The sequence below is a fragment of the Grammomys surdaster genome, unplaced genomic scaffold (genome assembly GCF_004785775.1).
Source record: "Grammomys surdaster isolate TR1022 unplaced genomic scaffold, NIH_TR_1.0 227, whole genome shotgun sequence".
NCBI lineage: Eukaryota > Metazoa > Chordata > Mammalia > Rodentia > Muridae > Grammomys > Grammomys surdaster.
The window spans coordinates 3,879,388-3,903,018 of NW_021604672.1; the positions used below are offsets into that span (position 1 = coordinate 3,879,388).

A 23,631-nucleotide genomic window follows, 5' to 3' on the forward strand; every position below is an offset into this window, starting at 1 on the left:
ATATTCTCTACATTCTCCTGTTAGTTTTACATGACTGCTTATGACCCTGCAACAGAAAGATCTGTATGGTACAAAAGCATACATTTTAGATTTGACTAAAAGATTGTATAAGTAGAAGTATGATGTCTCTTGAGGGAAGCACCTCCAGAGGCAGGCATGCATGGCATACCCGGAATAGACGAAAAGGAATTTATCTTGAATCAACTTGCAGTTTGTTAACCTTGTATCTGTGCAGAGTCAGGCATCAAGTTCACCCACCAGGAAGTCTGAGATAACTTCTACAAGTACTTGGATTCGTAGGGAGAAGTTTCCTAGTGAGAAAAGCTTAAGAAAATGTGTATACAGCATTCGGAAGCCCACTTTTGTCTGTGTTCAACCCTAGAACAACACATTGACAGCAATGTTCCAATTCTTCAAAAGAAAAACTTTAATTTCTGCTAAAAAATGTTACCTATTACCACCATTCCTAGATCTGCACTATTCATAATTATGTTACATGATTATTGTCTTGCGACTGTTTGACTGCAATACCATCTAATTATATAAATCCAGTTATTATTAGGGAGAAGAAGATATGTAGGCCAGCCAGCTTGGCCAGAATTAAGCCAGGCAATATGATTCATACTTCAGCTTGTCTCCGAGGGAAGTGCCTGCCAAACACTCTTTGAATCTTTCATCCATTTCCTGGTTCTGTGTTTGGTTGAACAAAGTTTTCCAATCACCAACCTCACCTACAACACAGAAAGGACAGAAGACTCAGATATATGTTAGGGTATTTCTTAATTTTATCCTCTATTCTACACAAATTTACTCTGTTTGTGTAAACATTGCTCCCCATTTATTCTCTGACTTGTCAATAAAAGCTCATCAGCCAATGGCTGAGGAGAGAATAGAGCTGGGTTTCCACCAGCCAGGGGAGGGAGACAGAGAGGGAGTGGGAGGAGTCCTGAGAGACACTGTAGAAAAATACCTGAAGTCCAGAGAGCCAGACCAATACTAAAATGCAAGTATCTTGAGGGTTTTGGCTAGGAGGTAGCCAGATTAGCCCAGAGGATTAGAATAGATTATTAACTTCCCAATTACTGTGCCATAAAGCATGATTATATATATCTTAGAGTCTCCATCTCATTTATTTGGAAACTAGCTGGGATAGAAATAGATTGCCACTTTAAAAATTGAATCTACAACCCACAGTTTTCTTGTAAGATCAACACTGCCCATGGGGGCTTCTCCATTGGTGGGGTAGCAGATGGTGTGTTTACCTTACAAATCTGGGAGCAGAGAACTTCACCCCAGTCGTCAACCCACATCCTTTTCCCAACATCTGGGGTCTAAAAATCTTAGAATTTCAGAATGTTGTTCTTCCTCACTAAAGTTTCTCAACTACCCAAATACACTAATTTTTTTTTTTAAGAAATTTAATACTTTGGCCAGTTGTCCAGAGCCTGAGGCAGGAAGATCATGCTTTTAAGTCACCAGGGGACACATAACAAGTTCCAGGTCAGCCTGAGCTACATGGTGAAACTGTTTCAACAGAAGTTTAAAACATTTTTTCTGACATATAATGAGTTATTTCTTTGGCTAGTGAGATGGCTGGGCAGGTAAATATGCCTTATCAAGCCAGGAGATCTGAGTTTGATCACTGGACCTCTGTAATAGAAGGAGTAGATTGGCTCTACAAGTGGCCATTTGACCTTCACATGCACGTCATGGCATGCACATGTGAGTCCACATTACATACATATATGCATGCATACATACACAAACATACATACACACAGAAGGTAAATAAATACATTTGAAAATAAGTTATTTCTTTCTGTGGAATCCTTGGATTGTATAGTCGAAATTGCAAACTCTGTGTTGCACAGCCATTGAAGTGTGTGCTAATGATGTGGGCTTAATGACATGAGAAAATAGTTATGATGCATTAAGGAAATGAAACAGGACACAAAGCTGCCCTCAGATGTCATCAACCATAAGGAAATGAAACAGGACACAAAGCTGTCCTCAGATGTCATCAACCATACCCAATAACAACAAAAGTCTGGGAGAAGACACACCACAATGCAAAACTTGGCTCAGGGGGAGACATTTACATTTTTTGATGTCTCCTATAAATGATTTGTGAGTTCCATAAATTGTCTTCTAACCTCCTCATGCATTTCATGGCATGTGTACACACATACACATACACACACACACACACATATGCACACACACACTCGCACACGTGTATATGCGTGCGTGCTAAATACAATAAAAATTTTAAATATTGCTATATTTTCATCAAATATTCAATAAAATGAAAGTGGAAAGTCCTTAAAAAATTATAAACTTGGGTAAGAACTTAGAATACTTTAATGAAATTAAGCAAACCATCTGCCAGGTACTAATAACCTAACTAATGACCATTTTATTTTTCTTTATTAACAAAATTCTGATTTTAAGTGAGTCACAATGCATCTAGCTTGAAAAAGAAATCTACATTTTCACCTACTCCTTTAGGGAGAGAGATGGTGAATGACTGCAAACAGTCACTGAACAGGCCTTGGTGGAAAGCTCTAGAAGGAGGCTGGTTAGCTAATGTACAGGATTCCTTCCTTTGTTGTTCCCTTTTTCCTACCCGGAACCAGAATGTTGGAGCTCAAGCTGCCATTTTGCCATCACTGGGCGCTTAGGGCAGTAAAGGGTAGTGGACAGCTGTGAGCTGTTAAAGGACAGTGGACGGCTGCGAGGCACAGCTCCGAGGTTCCCTGGGTCCTGAATTCTTTCATATTAAGGGAGGAAAAACTAAAATCCTGTTTTGCTTCAGACAAAGTGATTTGGCTTACCTGTTAAGTGCAAAGTAACTCCCAAGCTGACAAACACCCCTCCAAATGAAAGCAAGGTTACCTTTGCGGAAGAGGAAGGGCCCAATGGCACCATGTGTCTCCTGAGAGTTTGCTCGCATGGCCTGGAAGGTGCTCTGGGCTGAGATGGTTTCTATTTGTTCATCCGTTATAGAGAAACCAAGGAATTCAGAGACCTGTTTTATTCCAATAACCAAATTCTGGGAAAAATATTTGAAAGATAAACATCTTTCAGTGAGATTTGCTGAGGCCAAGATTTTCTTAAATCAGCAGCGTTCATTTATTTATCTAATTTTTGAGAAAGCTTGTTATGTAACACAGGCTATGTTCCTTTTACCCCTTCCTGGACTGAGCAACCTTCATCTCAGGCATGGATGAGGAGGTAGGTCTCTTCCTGCATGATCCAATCCATTCTCACACAGCAGCCAGAATGACCCTCCTCTCTCCTCTGCTCATATGCCTCCCGTCCCATCTGGGTGAAAGCCCGTCACTTTAGGGCTCTTCTGCTGCTCCTCACTTTGGCACACAGCTCTGTCACACACACTTGTCCCCACTCACTCCACCTGCCTCCTCTGTGCAAGCTAGTCATGCCCACTGCACTGCTACCTGGTGTGTCTGTGTGTCTCTGTGTGTGTGGTGCATGTGTGTCTGTGTGGTGTATGTGTGTGTATATGTGTGTGTGCATGTGTGTCTGTTTGTCTGTGTGTGTCTGTGTATGTGTATATGTGTGTGTGTCTGTGTGTCTGTGTATGTCTGTATATGTGTCTCTGTGTGTGTCCGTGTGTGTGTCTGTGTCTCTCTTTGTGTGTGGTGTGTGTCTGTGTATGTGTCTCTGTGTGTGGTGCATGTATGTCTGCATGTGGTGTATGTGTGTGTCTGTGTATCTATGTGTATGTGTGTGTGTATGTGTATCTGTGTGTGGTGGGTCTGTGTATCTATGTGTGTATGTGTGTGTGTGTGTGTCTGTGTGTGTAGTGTGTTTGTGAGTATGTGTCTCTGTGTGTGATGTGTGTGCATATCTATGTGTATGTATATCTGTATATATTCATGTGTGTCTGTGTATGGTATGTGTATCTATCAGTGTGTTTCTATATGTATGGTATCAGTGTGTGTGTGTGTGTGTCTGTGTGTGTGTATGCTCCAGCTGTTTTCCTCAGCTTGGAATGTTCTCCCACAGCTACCTGGCTTATACCCTCATTCCATTCAGTTCTTTAATCAATCATAGCTACTTCATAGCAACTCCTCAACCATTACGCTCTCGGCTTGATCCAGCATTCCGACCTTCCACTCTTCAGTCTTCCTTCGTCAGCTGTGCTGTTTATTTTTTCTCACATTCTACATACACATCGACCTCCTTTGTGTTCACTGCCATTCGGCCTTCCCACCCTTATTCTAGAAGCTTCTCCAGGGTAGTGAACCTTGTTTGGATTCATCACTTATGTATAACTTGGGCCTAAAACTGTGCTGAGCCATCTCTGACTCTATGTTTGTTAAGTGAATAAACACTCTTTTTAAGAAAAAGCACTCACTTAGAAAATCAATTCACAACCAAATGCATATTTGATTAAATTAGCTGAGACCTACCTATTGTTTCTTCCATCCCTAACACAACTGTTCATCACAGACGGGAAAGAAAGCTGTTATTATTAAGCTGCAAACACTATTTTACTTGCTAAGGAAACAAACTAAAATCTTGTGTATTGTGAGATTTTTCTAGTTTTGTATTTTTTAAAAAAAATGAACCCACTGTTAGTTCACACAATTAGACATTCTAAGTATGTGTTCTGTGCCTTAGTCTCTAATAAATATTGCTCTTGAATATCAATGACCATAATCTCACCTCTTTCAGGTCTTCATATAATATGAACTTAACATTTTCATCGTCAATATGTTTGTTCCAATTAATTGCAAAATCAAAATAACTTCCCCAAGAAACTAGAACGCACAGGAGAAAAAAATTGTAAGACACTGTGGATAACTGAGGAAAACAGATACCGTACATATGGGTAAGTGATCAAGAGATTATACATATTACAAGTCTGTCTCCAAGAGGTGGAGCACAACGGGCTCACTGTCCTTTTCCATCCATGTCTTACTTCCTCGAACATTTTCCATTAATGATACAGCTGAGCAAGTTGTGAGAATGATCTGATCAGAGCTGTAAGATTCCTCAGAGATAACAAGGTCACTCAGAAAGAGCGCCTGGGCCGGAGTTTCCTTTCTGTTGCTGTGATAAAATACTCTGACCCAAGCAACTTAAGCAGAAAAAGAGTTTCTTTCAGTTTACAATTCAAGATTCTGCCCATCCTTGTGGAGAGGTCATCACGGCAGGAACTTGGTCAGCCCATCACGGTGCCCCTAACATGTTCATCATCTCTAGACATGGGAGTTCAGAATTTTGCAAGGAAGAAATGCTGTCCAAGTTATTACTGTCACATCTTACTGCTAATCAACTGAGCAGAAAGAATGAATGCAGACAGTGGAGAAGATTCTTTATGTTGTCCCACGAATCACAAAAATCATCACTGAATGTTTCCTTGTGCTATTGTATATGTATGGAGTGGTGTTATGGATTTGCCCCACCTGACTCCATGAAGTGTTTCTAGACAACAGAAGCATGCTTCACTGCGCTTCACCCGCATCTCCTAGTGAGGTTTCCTTGCTGCTATGACTCAATCCAATATTTATCTTTTCCAGGGAGCTGGTACATATGTAGTGTCCATGTATGCAGAATGCTGTGGGATTTGCTATATCAAACACGTTTTAAAGTGGACTTGACAAATTGTGGTATATAGATACAATATGGAATATTAAAATAGAGATGCTGACATCCATAGCATAAATGAACCTGGGAGGCTCATGCGGACTAATATAAGACAGAGAACAAAACATGGGTCTCATCTACGTGTTGGATCTTTTTAAAGGTTAAATAATACAGAAAGCAGGACGGTGTCAGGGATGGGAAGGAAGGCAATTATAACTCTGATGGAACTTTGGAGTGCTGAGTTGTGAATACGTCTAGAGAGCTAATGTACAGCAGAAGGACTATTATGGTTATGAATCAGTATTGTACACTGCATAGTGTTTGCTAAGGGAATAGCAAACATATATGACTCTCTATACACAACAAAGCAGCTGTGTGACATGACTGCTTGACTTCGGTAATCATTTCACATGTGTATGTGTAGCAAAATGCAGTGTCCACCTTAAATATCATTTAAAAAATCACTTTAGAGAAGCGGTTCTGTTGTGTGAAAACACTTTTTCTGGGAAGATGCAACACACACGTCTACTCATCCCCGATAGATATCCCACAACAAACCAAAGTACGGATACCACCAAAGTCCAACTCGGTGAACCAATAAGTTTGGTTGGGGTTACTTAGAGGACCAGAAATGACTCAAGGACAGCTGCATCACCAAGGCCTATGGGGGACAGCTCACAAAAGCTGGGAACCTGGAGCACGCTGCACAGCCTGCAGGCAGCTCAACAGGTTGGAGAGTGTCCTTTCCACTGGCTCTGGTCTAAACCTCTTCCAGGCAGCTTGGCTGGTTTCTGCTTCTTCCAGACCCTCATCTGTCTCAGGGTCTTCTTTAAAGCTCAGTTTCCAGCTGGAGAGATGGCTCAGTGGTTAAGAGCACTGACTGCTCTTCCAGAGTTCAATTCCCAGCAACCACATGGTGGCTCACAACCGTCTGTAATGGGATCCGATGCCCTTTTCTGGTGTGTCTGAGGCAGCTACAGTGTACTCATACATAAAATAAATTAAAAGAGAAAAAAAAGCTCAGTTTCACTCCCTCTGAGAGGGACTCTCAGATTTTATTATTTTAATCTCATAGAAAACTGTCACACAACATGTAACATCTCTTAAAGAGAACAGACACTATCGTCTCCTCTGTGGTCATTTAGCTGCTGTTAAAAGGAGATACGTATAGATGTCTGGCCACTGTACTCATGACCACTTAAGTGGGGTGATTAGCCATTGGCAGAACATGTTTGTTAGTGTTCTCAGCTGTACAACAGGGCCTTACTCTGATTGGTCATGAGTCTTAAGGGAAAGCACTCCTATATAGTAGCTAGTTTAGTATCTGAAGAAGCAGTAATAGTTAGAAATTAATCGTTATTATTTCATCACGAAAGGAGGAAGGGCTCAAAAAGCTCCATAACTCCCAGAGAGACCTAACAGTTAATAGTGGTGGGTGGAGGCTGCTCACTTTCCTCTAGAGTATAACCATGCAGGCTCCAGGATAGAACTTCCCGTCCATGCTCATGCAAGTTACTGTGATGGTTTGAATGAAATGTCCTCCATAGACTCAGATGTTTGGATACTTGGTCCCTCGTTGGTGGTGCTGTTTGGGTAGGTTTAGGAGGTGTGGCCCTGCTGACGAAGTGTGTCACTGGTGGGTGGGCTTTGAGATTTCAAAGCTACATGCCATTTCCAGTTCCCTCTCTCTTCTTGTGCCTGCAGTTTGAGTCGTGACTCCTCAGCTTCCTGCTCCAACCGCCATGCCTCCATTTGCCACGACACGCTCTTATCCTTCTGGGACTGGAAGCTCAAATAAACTCTTTCTCCAGTAAGCTATCCTGGCCATGGAGTTCATCACAGCGACAGAAAAGTGACTAGTGTAGCAGCCCCATTTAAACGCAGCAAGTCAAGTCACATGTGCACAAAAAGACAGGAAATAGGGAGAATAGTTGGGAAGAAGAAAAGTTTCAATGGGAAGAGGAGTGGGGACAAGACAAGGTCATGGGGAGAGAGAAGGCTAAAACTCATTATACACATATGTGAAATTATCAAGGAACAAAAGATAAACCAGTAATTTAAAATAATTATCGATAATTAGAGCTAAGATGTTTGCATAGTCTAACAAAAATGTCCTAGGTGTATCTACATAAGTCTGTGGATTTTTCTTTTTATCTTTCTTAGTTTTTCTTGACCCTGTGTAATACAGTGACTTGAGGGGGGGACCTAGAAATACTTTTCTACATTACTCTTAAAAACTCTATGACAGCTCAATATTCATGGCTAACAAATGAACTCTCCGGAGTAGTGGTTCTCAACCTGTGGGTGTGACCCATGGGGAGGGTCAAAAGATCCTCTCACAGTGGTCCCACAAGACCCTAGGAAGTATCAGATATTTACATTAGGACTCATAACTAGCAAAACTGCAGTTGTGGCGTAGCAACAAAAATATTTTATGGTTGGGGTCACCATAGCATGAGGAACTATATCAAAAGGTCTCAGCATTAGGAAGGTTGAGAAGAACTGGTCTAGAGTAGTTCTCTTTGAAACCAGAGATGCATTGCAGTAGCTTGATGCATGAAACTGCTGCTGCCGCAAAACCTCATTTAAATGTAACCTTTCGTTTCCAAGATGTTCACAGGTCTTACTTCTTTATCTTTTCACACTTATGTGTTCCCTTGTTGAAGATGAAATTCTTTTATTAACAGTCATACCTTGTCCCTTTATGAAGTGTCTGAAGAATTCCTCCCAAGAGGCATAGCTTGGAATATCGGGGACATCATTATGGAAATGAAAAAAAGACACCGCTGTATCCTTAGGGTTTCGAAATATCACCAAAATCTAGAGAGCAAAAACCGAGTTAATTTACGTAGCTTTGTATGCACTGTGGAAAAGAGAAAAGGTAACCAGTGTCATAATTGTGTCAATACAGAGAACACGAGGGACTTGTAAGAAGCAGCTGAACCCAGCAGGGGGCAGCACTAGTCCTCTGCAGAGTCGCAGAGTCACTGAGGAGGCTGCTCCTCAAGTGCTTTCGGCAGCTTTCCAGAGCTTTTCTAGACTTGGTTTTCTGTGAAAATTGAAAGACTACAAGCTGAAAAGCAATAGCAGCTCGAGTCCTCAAATGCAAAGGACACTAACTAATTCATAGAAACATACCCGGAGACTTTTAAACTGAGGCTGGAGAAGGGTCACAGCTAACAACAGAGAGGCTGAGAAGATACCTCCTGACTTTGATTTTATCAAATTATAGTTCTATGCAAGGCATCACCAGACCTACCCTATGATCTCGCCAATCAAAGGGGGGAGAAAAATAAATGCTTTTGTTTTTGTTTGTTTGTTTTTAGCATCTTTAAGATGTAAATAGGTATCTACTAAAATGGTAAACATGGCTAATTCTAAGACACCAGGACTCCTTGAAGCAGTGCCAAGCTTAAGAACATTTTACTTTCTCTGGCTCTTCGTTGAGAATCCTACACTCACACTCTTAGATTTTTCTTCTCTTCTTGAAGGTTTTTTCTTTCTACTAACATATCTTGATTTTGTTGTTGTTGTTGTTTAAGGCAGGGCTGTTGCCTGGCCTGGAACTTACTATGTCCACTATACCTGCCCCTGTCTCTTGTGTGCTGAGATTAAAAGCAGGTGCCACCATATTAAAATATCTTCAATAAAATCTCCAATTTTTGCACCGTACTGGCTAATCCTAAAATGCTTTACTGCATCAAAGTCACAAACCCTGGTTGGGCCTGAGTTCAGGCCCCTCAGGCTGCAGAACGATGGAGCAGCACCTCTGTCCCCTCACTGCTGACAAGTCTATCACAGAGATACTTGAGCATTAATGTTCACAATAGCAAAGAAATGAAGCCAGCCTAGATGACCATCAACAGATGAATGGATGTAGGAAATGTGGTTCACAATGGAATTCCATTCAGCTGTAAAGTACACTGGAGTCATTGGCATTTGCAGGAAAATAGGAGTAACTGGAAAGCATGTTAAGCAATATAAGCCAGATTCATATAAATAGCACACACTCTCTCACATATATTGAGAATCTACAACTGAGTGTGTGTGTGAGAGAGAGAGAGATGTGTTTATGCATGCATATGTATGTGCATATGAAAGAGAGTTTTCTCACATATATTTAGAATCTACAACTGAGTGTGTGTGTGAATGTATGTGAGAGATTGTGTGTGTATATGAGTGTGTGTAATTGTGTGTGTGAGAGAGTGTGTATGTATGTGTGAGTGTGTGTGTGTGAGTGTGTGTATGTGTGTGTGAGTGTGCATGTGAGTATGTGTGTGTGAGTGTGTGTGAGTGTGTATGTGAGTATGTGTGTATGAGTGTGTGTGAGTGTGTGTGTGTGTATGTGAGCATATGTGTGTGAGTGTGTGTGTGAGTGTGTGTATGTGAGCATGTGTGTGAGTGTGTGTGTGAGTGTGTGAGTGTGTGTGAGAGTGTGTGTGTGAGTGTGTGTGTGAGTGTGTATGTCAGTATGTGTGTGTGAGTGTGTGTGTGAGTGTGTAGATCATGAAAGTAGAAGAGGGACCATGAAAAAGAACAAGAGACCTTAAGGGAGTGGGAGAGGGAAGCCATGTGACAGGAAGGCATAAGGGACTCACAAGAGTGGGGGTAGAGGGAAGAGAGTGGGGGAAGTGGAGGCACGCCTTGTTGCTCCCGGTGTTAGATGTTAAAGCAAATGTTAAGAGTAGTCAAGGCAACAAGAATTCTTTCTAGTGACGTAATGTAATGGTGGTAATTTTATGTGAAGTTCCAAAATAATACAGTTGCAGATGTCACTAGAAAAACATTGTTCATTGTATAGAACCAAAGCAGAGAGCTTCTGAAGCCTATCAACTGTAGAACCAGTGACACCACACTACACATTTCCCCTATGTATGACTTCTATACAGGCTGGGGTGCATACAATACACTACACATTTCCCCCTATATATGACTTCTATACAGGCTGGGATGCATACAATACACTACACATTTCCCCTATGTATGACTTCTATACAGGCTGGAATGCATTTGACCTTCAAATGGAACCATAGCAAAACATCCAAAGAAAGAAACAACAAGAGAAATACTACAATCTGTATTTCTCAAATTCTACAATTACTAGCAAATTAATCACATCAAAAGCCAATAACTACAGGGTTGAATATGTAGCTCAGTGGTAGCGCTCTTGCTGAGCATATGTGAAGCTCTGGGTTTGACCTCTAGCACTGCCAAAAAGCAAGGTCAAAATTACAGAGAAATCAAAGGGTAGCCTATATATATACATAAAAGTTTCAAATTCAGCACACACATGATGCACATACATACACACAAGCAAAACACTCATACATAAACAAAACAAATCTTTTAATAGGTCTCAAATTCACTCACCTTGGCTTTGTTCTTGAAAATAGACTGAGGTAGCTTGTCATAGTGGAGGTGAGTTGTCAAAATCCTTGGTGATGGAAATAGTTTCATTCTCTACAAAATATGCACATTAAAGTGAGTGAGTGCGTGTGCGTGTGTGTGTGTGTGTTCAGTCACCTAGAATCATGGTACTAAGTAGTGGCTTCAAGCACCCTGTAATTACTGTATCTTCTGCCCCCTACATTTTTCATGGAGAATCATAAACAAATCATTAATCTCATCAATTATTTTATTGGACCCTGCTATCCATCTTCAATCATTGTCCCTCATCCTTTACCTTTTATAACAATCACATTGATTAGTTCAGAACCTGCATTTCACTGTCTCATTTAGTCGTATCTCTTCTGTATCAAGGTCTTAATAGAAATATTCAAGTCTTCCATGGTTCCTAAAAATCAATCTAAAACAAATAGGTCTACTTTTTAAACTTTTCTTAGTGTGCATGTGTGCACTTCCATGCAAGCATATGTATATATGTAAATGTGGGATATATATATATATATTTCTATGTATGTGTGCTTGTACATGTGTGTATACTCTCTCTCAGAGGCCAGAGAAGACACTGAGTGACCTGCTGTGTCACTGCCCACATAGTGTTCTTTTGAGACAGTCTCTGACCTAATATGGTGGGTTGACAGCCAGAAAGCCCCAGTAATTCCAGTCTCCATCCCCTCCAGCACTGGAATTATAGGACCACTTGGCCTTTTATGTGGGCACTGAGATCTAAACTCGGGCCTTATACTTGCATAGCAAGGGCACTCACATTATCTCTTTAGCCCCTAGATATATTTTTTCTTTTTATGGTTTTTCAAGACAAAGTTTCCTTGTATAGCTCTGGCTTTCTTGGAACTTGTTCTGTAAACCAGGCTGGCCTTGAACTCAGAGACCTGGCTGCCCCTGCCTTCCAAGTGCTGGGATAAAAGGAGTACCAGTATTCAAATATCCCAACAGAATATGAAGGCCCACGTTTCCTAACTATCAGAGAAATTATTTATGAAATATTTGTTCATTTAAGGGTTATAGAATAGTTAATTATTTTTCTGTTATCTAGTTCTACTGAGAACTAAAGAGAACAAAGTTTTATGGCCATGTGTGGGTGTGGTGGTGTATGTTAATAACCAGCACTAGGAAGAGTGAGGCAGGAGGAACACAAATTTAAAGCAGCCTGGGCACATAATAAATTCCAGGTCACAGAAGACCCTGACTGAAGAGCAAACACACAAATGGTGTTAAGTGGTGAAGGGTTTTTAGCTTCAAATCAGCCCTTTATGATTGTTATTCAGACGGCAAGGCTTCTGTTTGGTCAGTTCCACATTTGAGGAGATCCCTCAAAGCTTTCTAAGCCACGTTACAAGTCTAGTGACAAAATAATATTTAGGAATTTGTAGTTAATGCTGTAAGAATTTAGGAAGATTTTTGACTCAAACAAGAGAAAAAGAATCAAGATTTTGAAAGATTAAAAAAAATTCAATCAACACAGTGAGTCCAAGTAGTGATTTGCGGTGGCAATGGATGAGTTACAGTAAACTGTAACTTGGAGTTTGAAATAACTTAGCTACATCCGTTCACACCAGGCCGATACTGGAGCCTCTATTTTAGAGATTAAGGTTAGGCTCTGAGGTTTTAGATGCTTTGTACGACATCAGATAGGTGGCCATTTTCAGATTAAGTGACAGTTTACTGTTTCTCCTACACCATGTGGCCCCAAGTCACACAGTGACTCATGCAGAGTGACAAAGCAGGATTAGAGGCATAGACAGGAACTAGATATACAGCACTTTATTCAAACAAATGAGTAACATAGCCAAAGTGTAGTCGATAGGAAGACTGACTGTATATAGAGCTTCTTTAGACACGTCTGTGTGTGTCTTACAGGAAAGTTTTCTGTAAATCGAATCACTATTAACTTAAGTTTACTGTCTCACTGATTTCTGTTTAAAACTAAAAGGCATACTGCTTTTTTAAAAGTAGACATAACTAAATTATAATTGAAATAACAATTTGCCTCTAAAGTACCTGAATTAAAAAAAAACATTTCTGATAAACTTTAGATATGAAACCCCAAAATGTTTGACAGAGTTCAAACATTTTTCTGGCAATTCTGGAGCCAGTGAGTGGGCACTTTATGGTCTATATTACAAGAACATAATTGTGTTTCATTCTGCAGGAAGGAACGCACACACACACACACACACACACACACACACTGTCAATGATTTGTTCTTAGTTAACCTTCAACCTAGATGCCATTGAAACAAAAGCTCAGGGAGAATGTTAAGTCTAGGTATCCTTGCTGTTTACCAACTTGTTGGGGTTGGTATGGTGCTGCTATGTATTCAAATGTTCCCTCAAGCCTTCCTCTGGGCACCAGTGACGTGGCACTTAAGTGCGCACCAGACAAATGGTGGTCTTAAACCTCAGCCCAATTTGGATCCATGCAAGAGAAGCCCAGAGGCACGAAAGTCAGACAAACCTTGATTCCAACTAAGGAGAAGAATTAGTCACCGTAGACAACTGTTGGTTTGAGGAGCCTATAGATTTAAGAACCAAGTTCCAAAACTACAATGGGACTTAAAAGCCTCAGACTTCTAAAGTGGGTATATATGTGTGTGTGTGTGTGTGTGTGTGTGTGTATAAAATAAAAGGCTAAAGTCTCTAAAGAAAGGAGAGATTGTGTATATATGTTAAAAACAAAACAGGAGACACACTGTCACAGGACATCTGGTTTATGTATAATCCTGCTATACTTACCATCATAATGATAATTCTTATAACTTTATCTATCCTTTAAAAAGAGATCAATATAAGACAAACTTTGAAAAGAGAGAGACTGAAAAGTTAGATGCTAGATTACAGGTCATTGAACAGAGATTAGAAGATCTGGAATCTGCAACAGCAACAGAAAAGATAGCTCCAGATGAGAAAAATCCACAAAGGCTCAAGGAATTAGAAATGCAACCCATAGAGATGCAACATATTAAATTAAGAATCTAGAATCTATGCATGGATAATCCCTCAAAACCATGTCAAACAATAAAATATATGTTTCATATTGTAGAGTTTTGCAAATTGAGATTAGTACATGTGTTGATGCATCTTGCTATTGAGGCATATTTAAAATTCCGATGGGCTTCTGTCTTAAATTCTGAAGGGTGATTCTGAGAATGCACCTTTATTGAGATGACGACTGTTTTGGAAATGCCTGTGATGATCAGAGCTGACGACACACAGGCGTAGACGTCCTATAGAATACAACAATTTTATGGACATTATGGCATGAAGTCTATTCTGCATATAGCTCACAGTCCTACAGGTCAAGCCATTGTGGAACTATCTAACAAAATTTAAAAGAAGTGCTCATAGAACAGAAGTGGGGTGAGGAATATCCTAGGGATAAATTAAATGAGGCTTTTTGAATATTTAAAAGTCTGTAAGACAGGTAGCACTGTTATTAAAAACCAATGGCTTTTTAAAAAGACTGCTGAATTAGATCAGCCTATAGAAATTCTAATTCCAGGCTGGTGATGGCGCATGCCTTTAATCCCAGAGCTTGGGAGGCAGGTAGATCTCTGAGTTCAAGGTACAGCGCAAGTTCCAGGACAGCCAAAGCTGCATAGTGGAATACTGTCTTGAAAAAGAAACAAAGAAACAAAACAAAAACAAAAAAAAGAAAGAAATCCTAATTCCAAAATGGGAAAAGGGAGCTATGTTACATTGGGGAGATTTTACATTTGTTCCAACAGGAAAAGAAAAGCTTTGTCTTCCATCCAAATTACTGCAAGGTTGACCAGAGAAGACTCCTGAAGATCTTGGCTACACACAGGAAGAGGGAGATTTGTAAGAACAACTAGACATAATATATGCGCTTACTCCTCTAGATGGGAACAGCTGGCAAGACTTAAATGTCTATGTATACCCAGTAAATCGTGTTGCTTACAGAGTTCTCAATATTCATCATGCCATCCTTTCATATGGCATAGATGGAGATTTATATTGCAATTTTTGTTACAATCAAAACTAAGAAAGACAGATGTCTTCTACCTGCTCAGAGAGCAGAGGGTCATCTTTGACCGAACTGTTATGTATGACTTGTGGAAGCTTATTTGTTCACAGAAAACGACAACCAAGGAAGTAGCCCTGACAGAATCCACCCTCAAGGATGCTGGGATGCCTCGTTCTGCCTCAGACTATCTAGATGCTGTTTCCAAGCAGATTTGCTTTCAGAATGGCTTCAAGGATGGCTGCTGATCCCAGATGACGTTGATTCATCCCACTTTACAGATTGACCCAGTCAGGACTTCACTTAAGCCTGAACTTTCTCAACATACAGAGACTAAAAAACAAATGTCACAGCTAGCGTTCTTGATCGTTTTCCCAATTTTCTTAGGGATCCCAAAAGATAGCATTGTCCCTAAACAGCAGGAAGCAATTTTAAGAAAACATGTTGTCCTGTTCCCAAGAAGTAGGTGAGATGGTTTTTGGTTGTTCTATTGGGAAAAGGATGCTTGTCATTATAAAGGGGTTGGTTACAAGTTATTAAATGGTTTTGATCAGGACAAAAATAAAATATAAGAGCTTAAACTCAGGGATTTCTCTCTTTACTTTTCTATTCACTATCCTTCTTAGGTAAAGGGAAGGGGGTTGAAAAGAAAATGGAGGGATGTAAAAGTGTCATATAGGAATAATAGGATAAAAGGATAGTTATCAAATCTACTCTTCAACTTAGAGCTATTGCTGTTCTTAAATAAGGTTATTTTTGTTTACATTGATATGGATTATTGTATATTGATACAGTCCTAAGACCATCATTGGTATAAGTATTTGCATATGATACAAAAATTTAAGGTCAGTTTTGTTACAACTTAAGATACAAATATTTCATATAAATTACAATTTGAAAAAAATTATATATATATATATATGTATATATATATATGTATATATATATATATGAAAGATATGAATATTTCAACTCTTTTATAGATATTGTGCCTATGCAACTCATTTAAAACTACAAGGTTTAGCCACAGTCCTTTTAAAGCTGCTATTACAGTCTGTTTAGGATATTTAAGAAATACAAGTTAATAGTTAAGTCAGTCAAACTCATGGTCATGTCAGATACTAGTCTAGATTATCACAGAAATATACATCCTAGGCTGAACAGATAATAATAATTAGAAAACAAAGTTTGTTTGTTCAGATAGATGGTCTTTCAAAACCTCAGGGACTCACAGAATATGCCATTTAAAGCTTTTTATTATTATTAATTGTTATTAATTTAAGGTCTTTTAGATATTGAAACATGTCAGCTTCTAGCAGCACCTCATTCCACTTCAAAGAAGATGATGAGCATCAGAGGACCTCCAGTTAGAGGCAAGCTAGCCACTTGGCAAAGGAAAAGCCTTAACTGTCTCCAGACAGAATGCTGTCTGAAATTGGCAAACTTAAATAGGCAAAATCTACTGTCAAGCTCTCCCAAGACAGGGTAAGAAAGTCCTTCATAATGACTGCGTCACAAATATGTCTGTCATATATACTGGGCCAGAAGGCTGAAGATAGATGCTCCAATGCTGTAGAGACATTTTAGGGGACCATTCAGGCAGCCAACTATGTCTGTCATGCCTATAATTTTGGATCTTGCTTGCCTGTACTTCCTGCATATTCAGGTAATATTTATTTCCTTCTCAAGTCTCTGTTGGGGTCAAAGACTAGATAGCCATGGTCTCACATTTAAACTTGAGTAGTAAAGGATCTCGGAAAATGTTTTAGAGTCTAAGGAGATGTTTTTAGGGTGATAAATGCAAGTTTTGTAGATTCGAGGACATGAAAGTTTAAGTTGTAGGAAGGTGTTTAAAGGTTGGTAGATGAAGGCTAGAGGGTCTCAAAGGTATTTTATGAAGGTTGGAGGAGATTGTAAACTGGTGTTTTAAGATTGGTAATTGCAAGTTATGAACATTAAAGGATTTAAATGCTTAAGACAGTAAAGAAAAAATTATTTAAATGCAAAACTCTAAACTCACCAAGATAGCATAGATTAAAAAAAAAAAACTTTCTACTAAGTTGCCAAATACAAATGGACTGGACATTATGAATGTAATTATTATACTATAGATTTCATTATTGTTTCATAATTTTTCTTACTGTATATAATTTGTTATTTTATGAAAAAGAGCCTTTTTTATTTAGACAAAAAGGGGAAACATTGGTCTTTGTCTGGTGTTGCTATGTATTCAAATGTTAAATTCTGTACTCCAAGACCTGGTTGCCCCAAGAGGAATGAATTCTCAGGTACACCAGCTTTTGTTGTGCAAATCTTGTTTCTCAAGTCAATTGGTCCATAAAAGGCTAAAGCTCAAGATTGAGCAGTAGATAGAGGTAAGTGGGCTTTCAGTTAGCTGACTGGGGGCCTGCAGATAGAGAGGGAGGAGAAAGAGGAAAGCACAAGGAGAGAGGAGGAAGTGGCCCTGACAGGAGAGGGACCATTTGCACGTGGCCAGGAGAAGCAGCAAGTAACAAGGGACATGTGGATGGGATGTAACTTAGAACAGCTCCAAAGCCTGCCACATGTAGGCTTATAGCTTATAAATAAAGTACTGGGATTTTGTATCTTTTATAAGGATAACTAGAATATAATACTTTATTTTAATACCAGCTGCACAGTGGAGACAAGCAGCAATGCCATAAACGTCAGAGATAAGAGTGACCATCAGGAGGCAAAAATAAACCTTGAAATGGCTGACATTTGTTTTCCTTCCGTGTATTATCAGTAAGTTACAGGGAAGGCAGATCTTTAAGATGTTAATCCACTCTCTTCTCAGGCTAATGGTTCTCTTGAATAAAGCAGAGATTTAAGATTCAATTCATGTTTTTCAGCTATTCTTGGGCATCACAGATCCAGTTACACCAGGATACTATGTGCAATTCATTTTGAATTTTTTAAAATTTTATTTTATGGGCTAGAGAGGTGTCTCAGTGGTTTAAAGCACTTCTTGATCTTTTAGAGGAACAAGATTCAATTTCTAGCACACTCATGGTGGATTATAGCATCCATAACTTCAGACCCAGAGGGTCTAATGCCTTCTTTTGTCTTCCACAGGCACTAGGCATACACATAGTGCACATATATATGTGCATGCAAAACACTTATAAATAAAATTAATTAGTTAAAAATAAAAAATTTATTTTATGTGTATGAGTATCTTGGTTGCATGCATGTATGTGTAACATACATGTGTCTGATGCCAGCAGAGGCAGAAGAGGATGTCAGATTCCCTGGAATGGTTGTGAGCTACCATGTGGGTGCTGGGAACCAAACTCATGTCTCCTTCAAAAGCAGCAAGTGCTGTTAACCCCTGAGCCATTTCTCCAGGCCCACTTCAGTGAACATTTTAAAGTGGAGTTAGAGTCTTTGAGAATGCCTTGGCTGCAACTGTCATTTAGATCTTTTCACTATAATTAGACTTTTCTTTAACAGAAAGGACAACTTTCCTTTCATAATCAGCACTAAGATCAAATAGGGAAGGTTCTAGAAAGAGCCAGGGCAACAGTTGGCTTTACATTCACATTAGTGTTGCTGAAGAAGCAAAGTCCCCACTGAGGTGTCCTCCACTGGGCATGAATAAGACTACTGCCACAAATCAAAGACAAACTTGAAGCAAGCTCTAGCCAAATATTGGCCAGTTTGATAGATTCAGGCCAGATCTAGTCCAGTGATCCCAGAAAATGGTAACAAGTCACATTGTGCAGAGGCTTATAAAGGCAAACCTGTAAGGCTATGTATTTCCCATCAGGTCCAGTGAGGCAAGCATACAGCCTGCCTGCTTCCTGCCTGCATGCCTCCTGCCTACACCCAATCAGAGGCAAGCATACATCCTGGTGAATTTCCTGTCTATGTACTTCCTGCCTACATGTGGTCAAACACACCCAGTGTACTTGGTTCAAACAAACCTGTCTAGGGAAGTGAAAATATGTGACGTTTTGTCTTACATAAACAACAGATAGCCTCCAGCATCTCAGGAAGTATCTGTCCCAGGGCAAGGGGCTTACAGGTTAGAGGCATTTTGTTTTATTGATCTCTTAAACACAGTAATTAAACCTTAAATCATAGCTTTGGATCTCACATGAGGAACAGGAATACCAAGTCTTCTAGGAGAGAAAGAGAAGCCCCAAGGATACTAAAGTTCAGAGGCAAATCCTCACGTGTCAAAAATCTAGACTGGCAACTAGGTGTAGTGGAACATGCCTATAAACCCAGCACTTGGGAGGTAGAGGCAAGGGGGCCAGTAGCTTAAGCTCATCCTTGGCTACAGTGAGAATTTCAGGAAGGCAGGGCTACATGAGACCCTCCTTAAAAACAAAACAAAACAAAACAAAACAAAAAAACAAAACAAAACCTTGACAGGTCTGGAGAGATGGCTTAGCGGTTAAGAGCACTGACTGCTGTTCTTCCAGAGGTCCTGAGTTCAGTTCCCATCAACCACATGGCAGCTCACAACCATCTGCAATGGGATCCGATGCCCTCTTCTGGTGTGTCTGAAGAGAGTGACAGTGTACTAACATAAAATAAATAAATAAATAAATAAATAAATAAATAGATGATTTTTTTTTTTTTTTTTTGGTTTTTCGAGACAGGGTTTCTCTGTATAGCCCTGGCTGTCCTGGAACTCACTCTGTAGACCAGGCTGGCCTCGAACTCAGAAATCCGCCTGCCTCTGCCTCCCAAGTACTAGGATTAAAGGCGTGAGCCACCACCGCCCGGCCTAATAAATATATCTTTTAAAAAAGAAATTATAATATACTTTCCTGGAGAAACAATCTCCTGTGTAATGTGAAGTGTACAAGCCAACAGTCCAAATTGTATTTCAAATATAAAACAAGCCTGTTTGTACGGAAGGTAGGTAACAACACTGGCAAATAAAGTAAACAAGATCCTGACCCAGGACGTAGTAGGTTTTTAAAGGTTAGAAAGCTGGGCACGTGTTTGTGTCTCTTCTAAGGCAGTGCTAAATGCCCTCACTAGGAGCAAGGCTATTTGACAGCTGTTTGGCTTTTCTCTAGGTGTTCCATCTCTTCTCTTAGCAAAAGCTCACGTCCATTCTTCTGGCCCTAAAGCCTGAGCCCCTTCTGTCTGAGCCTCCATTGGATGTCCTCGAGCATGAACAATCCTCCCCAGGTTTGGGACGCTGGGCCTTAAAGACCGCTGAGCTTTCTTTTGCCTCTCGAGGTGCCTTGGGTGGCTTCCTGCAGCAGGGTTTGGTGCTTGCCTCCCACTAAGTCTCAAGTTCTCAAACAGCTGTCATTCAAATGTTTCTGCGGCTACTTCCCCCCAATCCATGTTTCCGTGGGCTCCCTTCTACCTGTGGAACCGTGAAGTTTGTACTTGTCACGCATATAGAGTGTGGTCACTTCCCAGACGCTGTTCCCGAAAGTCCCCATGCCCTGGGTTTCTTATGTCTGCTCTGGGGAAGTTTGGTGGTGAATACTTCCCGAAGTTTTACCGGAACGGCAGCCCCCAGGGTCCAGCCTTCCTTCCTTTCTGTATTCTGATGTATCTAGAGGCCAGGAGAAGACGGTTCATCTTCTTCCTGCTGTGTCTAAACACAAGATCCCAAAGCAGAGCCTTCCTCCTATCCCTTACTCCTCGGCAGTAAGCAGAGATTCCCGGATGCTGGTGTCCTAGCCAGTTCTGATGGGAAAGAGTAATGCTAACAGGCTGGGAGCTCTGTGGGGCTTTCAGTGCTCATCCCAGGCTTGTCTGTCCTAACTACTGCTTCGCTGTTCCACAGGTCACATACACCGCAGCCATAATTAAGGTGGGGGAATTGAAAATGCCCCTGCCTAGCATCCTACCCATGCCTGTGACTTTCGGTTTTAGTTGACATCCTGGGTGTTCTCAGATTACCCGCCAAGTTAAAAAAAAAAATTGCTACTACTAGTAAGGATAGCTGTATATTAAACTCTTTTAGAGCTCGAATCAGAAAGCTCAGATTTAATTTTTGGCCTTGTCATTATCTTCTTCATCTCCGTCAAGGCTGGAAGTTTCATCTTTTGTCAATTGGTGATAGGTTGTTTTGTAAGAAAATGAGATAACGCTGAGTGTAGTAAGCAGGCAATAACTCACGATCAGTGGTCACGGTTAGCATTCCTGTAATACTTTTTGAACTCAGAAGGGAAGACTCCAGAATGGAATAAATCTCCCTGGGATCATGTACATTGAAAGACTGTGTGTACTAACCTGATATTTTTCTGCATCACCACACTCAAGAACTGGAAATTCTGGACATGTGTATTTCGTTTTAGAAACAGCAAATATTAATTCACTGACAATATGGAGAATCCAGTTTGAACCTGTAAGAAAACAGAAACTCATCAAGGAGTCTTGTTAACAAAGACATTTCACCTTAGCATATAGACTAGGAAAATTTAAATTTTCAACTCTCCTGTCATGTCTACATCCACTTCTTTAGAGATTGAAAGAATCTGGGCACTGGTTCTGAAAAAATGGAGTTTAATGTATTTATAGAATTCTAATTGTGTCATTTTCCCTTTCCTTCCCACTTCTTCCCACCCTTCGTTTTTTGGGGGCAGGGTCTTGCAGAGTGTCCCACATTGGCTTCTAACTCATGAGCCCCCTGTCTTAGCCTCATGAATATTGAGATTACAGATGTTTGACACCACATCAGCCTCAGATGTCTCCTTGACATGATTAATTTTGAACACAGAATATGTTCCTTGAAGAAGAATATTATGCTAGAGAAATGTTGGGTTTATATAGTATATTTCCTCCTGAATTAAGCTACAGGAGTGTATGATCTTGATTTTATAAAAGTCCAGTATTAAATAACAGAAAGTTGTTCAAAGAGATGGGCTTTCATAAGTGACAGTTGAAAGAATCAGTAATAGATGCTGCCAGAGGGTGAAATAGTCCACACTTAAAACCCAAGCACATTAGAGGCTGAAGCAAAGATTGTAAGTTCTAGGCCAGCCTGAACCTCAATTCAAACAAAGACTCAAACAGAAAAAGTAGATATGTACAGTAGAGTAAGTTAGATTCTTAATCTTTATCCTCCACTGATAATGGACCTTCTAAAAACAGATTTGAGAAACCAGAGAATTAGTGTTAGACCCTGAAAAAAACCCACCACATAAAAACCATTATATAAATGACAGAAATGGCCTCCTTCCGTTGTCTGTCAAAAATATCACATTTTGTTATTCTGACCCAGCCACGCCTCCCACCACCCTTTCCATCATTCACCATGACCTCTGTGCCCTGGCCTCTTCCTCCAGGATGATATATATCAAGCTGTCTCAGTTGTTGGCTTTATAACGCAAGCGCTCTCCTGTTCTGGTCCCCTCCATGCTGATTTCAGGCAAGTTCCATGTGGAGATGAACCTCTTCCTTCCCACCTTCACCCTCTCCCACCTCCGTACAAATGCACTCGTAGGAAAAGGTGCTCTTTACCACACTTCGGGTAGGACGCTAGCAGGATGTCATCGCTTCTGGCTTCAAAGGCATCCAAAGCTCGGAAGGTTTCCTGAGTGCACATGGTAACTGGGTAAGGGATCCCCTGGTAGGTGAGAAATAACTGGGAAAGCGCAGTCTCTTTCGATTTTTCTAAAGCGTCGTCAATGTACTCAACGAACTTGGACTTCTCAGCCATGCTGGCTCCCTGGTACCGAGCCCACTCTGTGTCACCCAGGTGGAGTGACTATTTGTAATAGTCCTTCCCAGTCACATGGAAAACAATCACTCAATTCTCATCCTGTTTGAATATCCTCCAGACAAAAGTGAGCCACAGGTGCAGCCAGGCCCAGGCTCGGGGACTGTTATCCTAGAGGCTTACCCACCCCAGGAAAAGAAGAACAAAACTTCTTAACTGAAGATTAATAGACACTAAATAGCTAACAAATAGATGCTTAATAAAACCAGATCTTCCTGTGAGAAATTCTCAGAGTGAGACTTCTGGTTTCCTTTGGATTGGCAGTTTTCTAAACACATCTCACTTAGTGTGACAATTAAAATCACAGGTAATTTAGTTAAGTGATTAAAGCCCCCAATTTAGGGCTATTCCTGGATACCGGGCTCTGTTTTGTTATTTATTAACTTAAAAGATTTGTAAGTCTTGTTTTACCCAGTCAGCAGTGCATCTCTGGCTCATGGAAGGGAGCTACTTTGTGAGGAGAACCCAGTGCAGGGCCATCTGCCATCCTCTGAGCCCCGCCCCCTGCAGGTCCAGGACCCTAGAATGAGATGATCACCCTCCTCAGAGGACTCCCAAGCACCTCTCTTTCTCTTGGATCACAGGGCCTACAACCATTGTCTCTCTCACGGCATGGTGTGGCCCTGGAGCCCACAAAGAGGGAGACTAAGATATGTATCCACCCTCTGGATCACGTCCTTAAGACAAGGCATTGCCAATTCTTTTATAGTCCCTTTCTCATGGCTTTTATGGTCTTTTTACAGCGTGAAATCACTTTATTCTGGTTAATTTATAAAGGAAAATGCCATACAGGTGTTTTTAGGAGTCCACTCAAACACTCGCCCAGCCCCCGACTGTCCGTCTTGGTATCTTCTGTAGAGTCAGGGTACACTCCTTCAGCCTGGAG

At 40.5% G+C, this 23,631-nt stretch overlaps 1 protein-coding gene across 1 annotated transcript; it reads right to left on the bottom strand.

Annotated features, from left to right (window-relative positions):
* Window positions 1-405: 405 nt before the first annotated feature.
* Sult6b1 (sulfotransferase family 6B member 1) lies at window positions 406-22,685 on the bottom strand. The gene is made up of 7 exons (XM_028773453.1): window positions 22,487-22,685; window positions 21,257-21,369; window positions 10,987-11,076; window positions 8,310-8,436; window positions 4,693-4,787; window positions 2,896-3,052; window positions 406-731 (listed from the first exon to the last, which is right to left on the bottom strand). Exons 1-7 carry the CDS (start codon window positions 22,683-22,685, stop codon window positions 601-603), a joined length of 912 nt encoding a protein of 303 aa, XP_028629286.1. The 3' UTR covers window positions 406-600.
* Window positions 22,686-23,631: the final 946 nt, after the last annotated feature.